The 9,556-nt window shown below is 44.6% G+C and overlaps 1 protein-coding gene across 1 annotated transcript in view; it reads left to right on the forward strand.

Annotated features, from left to right (window-relative positions):
- Positions 1 to 9,556, forward strand: part of FERMT1 (FERM domain containing kindlin 1) — a gene marked incomplete at both ends in the record, with an annotated part of 41,007 nt that overhangs the window by 21,167 nt on the left and 10,284 nt on the right. Inside the window, 3 exons of the mRNA XM_080716613.1 lie at positions 2,070 to 2,119; positions 7,339 to 7,463; positions 8,438 to 8,544. Coding sequence (XP_080572739.1) covers positions 2,070 to 2,119; positions 7,339 to 7,463; positions 8,438 to 8,544 — 282 coding nt within the window. The remainder of the gene's footprint in view (positions 1 to 2,069; positions 2,120 to 7,338; positions 7,464 to 8,437; positions 8,545 to 9,556) is intronic.

Consider the following 9,556-nt stretch of genomic DNA (forward strand, 5'->3'; position numbering starts at 1 on the left):
ACAAAGGGCCAAGAGATACATGAAAAGACGTTCTTCATCACTGGCCATCAGGGAGATGCAAATCAAAACTACACTGAGATTCCATCTAACCCCAGTCAGAGTGGCAAGCATAAAGAAATCAAATAACGACTAGGGATAATTTAAACTGCATTTCTTCCTGGATTAAGTGGGAAGGGTGTGAGGGAGAGAAAGCTGCGGGGTCCAGCCTGTTCCCTAGCATGGGGTGTGGAGTTGCGCCCTTAAGGAAAATCTAGAAAGAATCAGTCTCTCTCCCTCCCTCCTTTCCTCTGACTCCTCCCTTCCTCCCTCCCTCCCTCTCTCCTTTTCTCTCTTCTCTCCTCTCCTCTCTTCTCCTTCTCCTTCTCCTCCTCCTTCTTCTTCCTTCTCCTTCTCCTCCTTCGCCTTCTTCCTTCTTCTCTTTCTCCTTCTCCTCCTCCTCCTCCTTCTCCTCCTCCTCCTTCTTCCTTCTTCTCCTTCTTCTCCTTCTCTCTCTCTCTCTCTCCTCCTCCCCCTCCCCTCCCCCTCCCCCCTCCCTCTCCCTCTCCTCTCTCCTCTCTCCTCTCTCTGCTCCAGGCAGCTATGAGAACAGAAAACCCAGCCCAGATTTCAAGTCTTGTCTTCTGGTCACGTGGTCATACCTCTCCGCTCGGCGGAGTTGACAAAGGCGATCGCTTTTGTCTAGGCGCGCTCAAACATTTCCAACCCTTTCTGATTTCAGGAAATAAAAACCCCAGTAAAACGCCAAGAAATAAAACTGCTCTACCATCCCTTGCTTCTTATCTCTGAACTGTGGCTGACTGGCAGTTTTAGAGCTGGAATCCCCCTCCTGCTTGAGTCATCCGTGGGGCGCTGCCCTCTTGTTTAACTTCTTCAATCATGAGATCAATTATTAGTTTAATCATATTGAACCAGAGAGGTGGGTCCATTGTAGTTGGACCTAAGTAGTAATACCGGATAAGCATGAGTCATATATTTTTATGCATATCTTATGTGTTCTCTTATCATCAAATGCCTTTAAATAGGACATTGATATAGGTTTTGTTTTTATTTTTGGTTTTGGTTTTTTTGCGGTACTAAGATTGGAATCCAGAGGCATTCTACCTCCAAGCTACATCCCCAGCCCTATTTTTTATCCTTTATTTTGAAACAGGGTCTCACTAAGTTGCAGAGGGCCTCACTAGGTAGCTGAGGCTGGCCGTGAACCGCAATCCTGTCTCAGCCTCTCAAATGCTGGGATTACAAGCGTGCGCCAGCACACCCGGCTAAGGACATTGATATCGTGCAAGAGTAAATTTTTAATACAAACTAGAAGCCAGGACTCTGTAGAGATGCCGGCCCATCTCAGGGTTATAGGAGACACAGGCCCCCTGAAACTGGAGTTCTTTTTTTAATGTCTCCTTTCTCCTCTGAATAAATTTAGCAGGAAAATGATCCTTCTTGGGATACATGAAAAATTCCCTCCTCCTTTCCACAATATTTTTATATGACACTGAACAATAGGCTTCTCAGTTTGAAAACAGGCACCCAGATACACTGTGGAATGGACTTTGAACCAGGTTCCTTTGAGAGTTTAATCAGTGACCTAGATGTGGCCAGCTATTCACTGTAACAGCAAAATTGCAAAAGGTTTTGTTGGTACGTGAAAGTAGTCATTTCTAACTCATATTTTTGACTTGAATGATAGGTATGGGAAGGTTGGTTGACTTTTTATCTTTTTTTTTTCATTTTTGTCATCCATGAGAGGGAGAAAATAGAAAAGGTATAAATGTGCAGATTAACAAATTAGTGTTCTCATCCAAGTAAAAACCCAGATCAAGAAATAGGACTTTGCCGGGCTCTTGGGAGCCCTTTGTGCTCCCCGCCCACTCCTAACCCTCTCCGCCCTTCAGAGGTGTCTCCTAGCGTGGCTGGTGGACTGGAGAACTCAGTTTTCCATTTTATTTATTGAGTTAATTCATATGCTAACTGCTACAGGTGGCCAGTGGCCGCCACATTGGACAGTGCAGATGCAGCGTGAATACCACACCTATGGAATTCCTGCTTACGAAATGTTACCTGTTTTTCCTTAGGAGGACATTACTGATATTCCTAAGCTTGCAGATAACCTCAGATTATTTAGGTAAGTAACCTTTAGGGAGAAAAAGGCTTTCACGTGACAGAGTCTCACAGGTAGAGTCCAGAAGAGCCAACTGCACGCGCACTTGGCAAGGTCGCTGTTCAAAGGTAAGATGATGAGCTTTGTTGTCAGACAGATAACGAGTCGACCCCCAGCTCTACCACGGGCTCTGGCCAGGGGACCCTGGGCGCCTCTGAGCCTCGATTTCCTGAGCCACCAAGTGGAAATATAACTCCTCTTCAATTCATTGGGAAGATTAGATAAAATAATACACATAAAGCATTTAGTATGCTATCAGGCTCGGGGCACTTGCTCACTAAATGGTGGTAGAAACATGACCAGTGTCAGCGATGATGGATGATACGCCAGACTAGAGTTTCCAGCAGGGTCTACCTCTAAGGCTCAGGATTCTGGCGCCATTTGAAGGTCTTTGGCCAAATAATAAACATCTCTCTCTAGAACTTTGATCCTGGGTGTGTGTGTGTGTGTGTGTGTGTGTGTGTGTGTGTGTGTTACTAGAAATGGAAGTCAGGGGCCTTCTACTTCCGGGCTACACTCCCAGACCTGTTTATATATTTCATTTGGAAACAGAGTCTCCCTAAATTGCTGAGGCTGGCTTCAAACCTGTAATTCTCCTGTCTCAGCTTCCCAAGTACTGGGATTACAAGCATGTGCCACCATGCCCAGATTGATCCTTGTTTTATAGAGAGAGTAGTCACCTTTCTTTGTCTACTTTCACCTGTTTAAATGTTGGTTGATCTAAAACTGTTAGAAAAAAAAAAAAAAAACAGAAGAAACTGGGTGCAGTGGTGCACACCTGTAATCCCAGAGCTTTGGAAGGCCGAGGCAGGAGGATAATAAGTTTGAGGCTAGCATGGACAACTTATCGAGAGCCTATCTCAAAATAAAGACTAAGGAGGGCTGGGGCTGGGGCTCAGTGGTAGAATGGAAGGGCCAGCACGTGTGAGGCCCTCGGTCTGATCCTTGGCACCAAAGGGTTGGAGAATAGAGAAGGTTTTTGTTTTAGTAGGAAGGATTGGCACTTTTGTGATGGTGCCAAGGAGCCTTAAGATGAAAGACAAGAGGCCCTTTGAAGTCCAGTCACTCTGCCACTTAATGGTTTGTTGATTTTTCTTCTGGGGCAGCTGACTGAAAAGCTGCTTTTGATAGGACATGATGCAAAAAAAAAAAAAAAAAAAAAACTTGGAAAGAGAACAATGAGTAAGGGGTGAATGAGAAACAGTCTTTCACAGGTAACAGTACCTGTCACTGCCTCTACAGGTGTTTTTTGGGGGGGTTATTTTTAACGATTTTAGGATGTGGTCTCAGGCAATAAGATCATTATCACACCTTTGAGTATGGATAATTGTAACCGCAATGGACTCATTGAAATAACAGTCAGACCTGCAGAGAAAGAGGGACAATTGGAAGCCACAAATGCCCCTTTGTAAAATGTTCATAATTGTTCTACGAAGAAACTGGGTTGCCATATTCTCTGTGTAGATCAGATTCAGGTTTGTTTGTTTGTTGTACAAGGGATTGAACCCAGGGGCCGTCTATAACTGAGCTACACTCCCAGTTATTTATTCATTTGCTTATTTATTTATTTATTTATTTTGAGGTGCAGGGCATTCTACCTCCAAGCTACACCCCCCAGCCCAATATTTTATCCTTTTTATTTTGAAACAGCGTCTTCCTCTTCTTCCTAGTAAACCCATGGTCACGATTCTTCGTCCCAAGTGCTCCAGCTTCAGTGAACTCCCCTCCCGCTCCTGTACCCTTGCTACGTGATTGCCACACTGTGCTGCATCTACTTCTTGTATCTGTCTCCCCCTTTATACTGTGAGCTCCTTGCGGGGTTGAGAGATGGTTTTATTCTTAGGTGAATCATTCCCCAGCCAGCCACCTCCTCCACTCCCCCTTCTCTGCCCGGCTCCAGCCGCTGGAGCTCAGATTCTGAGCAATAATTATGAGCTTTATTGGTGTGTTGAAAGCAGCCCGGAAGGAGGCAGCAGCAAGAATTGGAATTTAAGGTCTTTGAATACCAGTTGAAGACCAGTTAAAATAGGGAAGGAAATTTTCATTTATAATGAGGTGTGTGTGTGTGTGTGTGTGTGTGTGTGTGTGTGTGTGTGTGTGTGTGAGAGAGAGAGAGAGAGAGAGAGAGAGAGTGTGTGTGTGTGTGTGTGTGTGTGTCTCAGTCCTGAGGCTGGCTTTGAGTGAGTATGTGTATGCATGTATCCTGGGATTGAACACAGGGGCACTCAACATTAGGTACCCCAACCCTTTTTATTATTTTATTTTTTGTTTTTATATTTGTTTGTTTATTTATTTATTTTTGCAGTACTGCGGCTGGAACCCAGGGGCCTTCGACCTCCATGCTACACCTCCAGACCTATTTTATATTTTATTTGGAAACAGGGTCTCACTAAGTTGCTGAGAGCCTCACTAAGCTGCTGAGGCTGGCTTCGAACCTGCGCGATCCTCCTGTCTCAGCCTCCCAAATGCTGGGATTACAAGCGTGCGCCACCACGCCCGGCTTCCCAAAATATTTTTTAATAACAATAGCATGAGTAGAGATGAACTATTTATTTTGGTGATTTCCATGGCTCACTGGGAATTTTCTGGTGGTTTCTCTTAAAAAGTAGAAGAAAGGCGAATGCGGTGGCCCATGCTTGTAATCCCAGCACTTGAGAGGCTGAGACAGGAGGATCACAGATTCAAGGATATTACCGTTTAAATGATGGGAGTTCTTTTTCTTATTCAACTAAAATATGTCAAATAGAAAAATTAAAACTAATAGGCAGCTCGGTGCAGCTTTAACTAGTCTTTATTACAGAATCAATAGGAAATAGAGAAGAGTCAGAAAAGCAGGGTGCTGGCACGCACGCTGGAGAGCCTGAAAATAGAACTCTGACCCTTTTCGGGACCCATCCTTTTGGGATCTTTCTCATCAGTGTTACCAAGGCAATGGGCTAGTAACGTATTCCTTAGGCAGATGGTGCCTCTTTGTCTCTGGACCATGCACTTACTAAGTGCAGGGGTCAAGAATTGACCGGCCTTTGCCTCTGTTGTATTGGGCAGTATTGGTTGCTCATCATCTAAGATGCTTTGAAGCCGCACACAGAGTTTACCTTTCCTATACCCAGGCTAAGTCACAGAGAGGAGGTAAACAGAGGCACTGATTGCCTATGTATAGTTTTAGGGCTAAAGGCTTCAATTGACTCTGAAACTTTTACTATGGGTTAATCATTAGAACGAAGGGCAAAGACAGAGGGGAACCCTGCGTTGTAACAGCTGCCGCCCCTTTTTTTTCAAGTGAGAGTCTCACTACTTGATGTTGTCCTCTGTGCCAGTACTGGAAAAATGCTTTGGTATTAATTTCCAAAATGTAAAAAGTAGTCAGGGCCTGGGCGCTCAGGCAGAAAGGGGCGGCAGCTGCTACAACGACCCTGTTTCCAAATAAGAAATAATATTATGCTGGAGGTGTAGGCCAAAGGTAGACTGCCTCTGAGTGCAATGAACAGTATCTCACTCACACACACACACACACACACACACACACACACACACACAATTAGGATAAAAAAGCGGGGTATGGTGGCACATGCTTGGAATCCCCGTACTTAGGAGGCTGAGACAGGATCGCAACCTTAACAACTTAGGATAGACCCTCAGCAACTAAAACGGCTGAAGGTGTAGCTTGGAGGTAGAATGCCGCTGGGTTCAACCCCTAGTGCCTCCAGCCCCCCCCCCAAAAAAATGTTAGGAGAAAACTCTGCGGAGCTTCTGTATCTGGTGGGTTTTTCTATCTGTTTAACTTGAAGCTTGTGCTGTTTGTATCAACAACTTTTTTGAGGTCCAGGAAGGATGCTGAGATTTCAAGTGCTGCCAGAATTGTGTAGTTTTCCTACATAATCAAAATAATAATTTTTGAGGGGGTGGAGTAGTACTAAGATTGAGCCCAGGGGCATTTTTATCTCCAAGGCACACCCCCACCCTTGTTATTTTTTTATTGGAAACAGGGTCTCTCTAGGTCGCTGAAAGTCTCGCTGTGTTACTGATGCTGACCTCAAGCCTGTGATCCTCCTGTCTCAGCCTCCCCACTCCTGGGGTTACAGGCGTGTACTACCACATCCCGCTGAATCAGGACAAAATGTTGAGCATTTCGGCTCTACCAGGCAGTGTGGTAAACACTTCATACAGATGACTTCCTCTTGTCCTCACAGAAGTTGTGTGCGTTCAGGACTAATACTGTCCCATCGCAGAGCAGTGCTCGGGGCCGCACAGGCACCACCTAGCAACACCCCATTGCGAGCTTTTAGAAAAGAATTAGCAGGCTGGGGGTGCGGCTCAGTGGTAGAGCACCCCCAGCACCACAAAAAATTAGAGAAAACAAATTAGTTAAACCCGGCATGGTGGAACACACCTGTAATCCCAGGACTTGGGAGGCTGAGACAGAAGGGTTACAAATTTGAAGCCAGCCTCAGCAATTTTAGCAAGGCTTGAAGCAACTTGGTGAGACCATTTCCAAATAGGACTCAGACGTAGAATTTCCCTGAATTCAATCCCCAGCACCACAAATTTAATTAAGTAATTAATCAATTAAATGAGTTAGTCCAGGCGTGGTGGCACATGCTTGTAATCCCAGCATTTGGGAGGCTGAGACAGGAGGATCTGGGTTCGTGGCCAGCCTCAGCTACTTAGTGAGGCCTTCTGCAACTCAGTGAGACCCTGTTTCAAAATAAAGAAAAGCAGGGCGTGGTGGCGCACGCTTGTAATCCCCACGCTTGGGAGGCTGAGACAGGAGGATCGCACCGTTTCAAAGCCAGCCTCAGCTGACTTAAGAGACCCTGTTTTCAAATAAAATATATATAAAATAGGTCTGGGAGTGTATCCCAGAGGTAGAAGGCCCCTTGTCTCCATCCCCAGTACCACAAAAAAAAAAAAAATGAAGAAGAAGAAGGAGAAGGGGGAGGGAGAGGGGGAAGGAGGAGGAGGAGGAGGAGGAGGAGGAGGAGGAGGAGGAGGAATAAAACATAGGGCTTGGGAGTGTAGCTAGGTAGAATGCCCCTGGGTTCTATCCCCAGTACCAAAAAATAAAAAAATAAAAATGAGTTAGCAATTTGAAGACTGTTTTAAAAGCTAAAAACTCGCTTGATCTGCTCAAACTCTGCAGTTCTGAACCGTGGTTTCCATGTTAACTGTACTTTACTTTGCAGGCCCAAGAAGCTAATGTTAAAAGCTTTCAAACAGTATTGGTTCGTCTTTAAAGACACATCTATAGCCTACTTTAAAAATGAGGGACTGGAACAAGGAGAACCAATAGAAAAACTCAATCTTAGAGGTAAGGGTAGCCTGCGTCTCCCAGAGCCTGAGGGTGAAGGCCAGAGCCCACCCAGTGAGCAAGGCTCACGCCCAGAGGCGCCCCGTGGACCTGGGGTGTGGCCAAGGAAATGTATATATTGGTATTCTGCTGTCCCTTTTTCCCCAGTGTGTCTGAAGTCTATGAGGTGCTGGTAATTGATGTTCATTAGTGTAGCCCACCAGGTATTGTAAAATCCTGAACACCCTTCTGAACTCTAATATAGTTAAGTCTGCGCTGAGGGCGCGCACAGCTCAATGGTCAAGCACAAATCCCTGGGTTTGGTCCCCAGCACCACCAAAGAATAAAAAGCCAAGGAGTTATGTTTAGTTCAATGACATGTTGGTTCCTGTCCTAATTTCTGTAAATGGCTATAAGCGTACTGGTATAAATCTGCATTCGTTGAAATATTTAATTAACCAGAATACTTGAATTACTTCTGCACTTATCTCTTTTATAGTTCATATTTGAACTATAAAATATAGTTCAAATTTCGCCGGGCGTGGTGGCGCACGCTTGTAATCCCCGCGCTTGGGAGGCAGAGACAGGAGGATGGCGCAGGTTCGAAGCCAGCCGTGCTGGATTAAGAGACCCTGTTTCCAAATAAAAATATACAATAGGTCTGGAAGTGTAGCCTGGAAGTAGAAGGGTTTGCAGGAACCCCAGTACCACATATATATATATATTTCAATTTTGAACAATTGTTCTAGGGGGTAGGATGGCAAATAACTGGAAAATTGAATTCAGTTTTTCTTATTTAAGAAAATCATTTTTGTTCCTTTGTTTATTAGTCTTATTTAGTTTTCCTTCAATTAATGCTATCCTTTGAGCCTCCATGTTTCAGAAGAGAGCCAGGTCTGAAAGGCTTACATTCAGGCTTTGTTGTAGATGCATGCCTGATACTTATACAACTGATTACTCAGGACTTAGTTCTATCCTCGATTTTTGTCCCTCAGGCTGTGAAGTTGTGCCTGATGTAAATGTGGCAGGGAGAAAATATGGAATCAAGCTACTAATCCCTGTTGCTGATGGAATGAATGAAGTATATTTGAGATGTGACCATGTAAGTAAAACCACAAAACCTTACATCACTTTGCCTTTATTAAGCCCAAGAACAAAACAAGCTCTTCAACTTACAATAGGGTTACATTCCCAATAAACTCACCCTAATGCAAAAGTCCCATCAAGTTGAAAATGCATCGAATGTACCTAAGCTATGAACATCCTACCTTAGCCCACCTTAAATGTGTTCAGAACACTTATATTAGCCTACTATTAGGCAATATCACCGAACACAGGGCCTATTTTATAATAAAGTATTACATACTTTATGTGATTTATTGAATACTGGTCTCTAGTATAAAACAGAATGGCTGCGGGCATATGCTTTTACACCAGCATCAAGTTGAGAAATCCTAAATCAAACCATAGGAAACTGGGGAGCATCTATAAATGAGATTGAGTGTATTAACCAGCTATTGCTTTGTAACAGTCACATTAAAACAAAATCACAGAGACATTCAACAATAAACATTTGTTTCTGAAAGCTCTGCAGGCTAGCTGGGGGTCTGATGTTCCAAGCTGGCGCCTGCTCTTCAGAATAGCTTTGGACCAGAGGTCTAGCTGGGCTTGGATCCTTGCCATAGATTGAGCTGATTTAATTTATCCTGGTCCCGGGCTGCCTGGAGGAAGCTCTTCTTATAGTGATGGAAGGAGTGCGATAGTGCAGCCAGCATCAGGCGTGGCCTCCTAAATCCTAGGCTTGGCATTGGCTCACCAAAGCGGGTGGAAGTCAGGGGATGGGTTGGCCATCACACTGTCTCAGCTGGGATGGACTGTAGGTTACACGGCCAAGGGTAGGGATGCCAGGGGGTGGAGCCACCTGCTGTTGCTCTAAGGAATTTTCTATTTAGCTACACCCTTCACATGATGGGGATCACTTCTGTTTTCTCCCTCAAGAAAAAAAAAAAAAAATGAGCACAGCCATTAAGGAACAATAGAAACAATCTGGAACTTGTCCAGATCCCAGCCATGGCCCTGACTGCTACCACAGGATCGAGATCTTGGCTAAAGAT

Source organism: Muscardinus avellanarius (assembly GCF_963383645.1).
Source record: "Muscardinus avellanarius genome assembly, chromosome: 19".
NCBI classification, from domain to species: Eukaryota; Metazoa; Chordata; class Mammalia; order Rodentia; family Gliridae; genus Muscardinus; species Muscardinus avellanarius.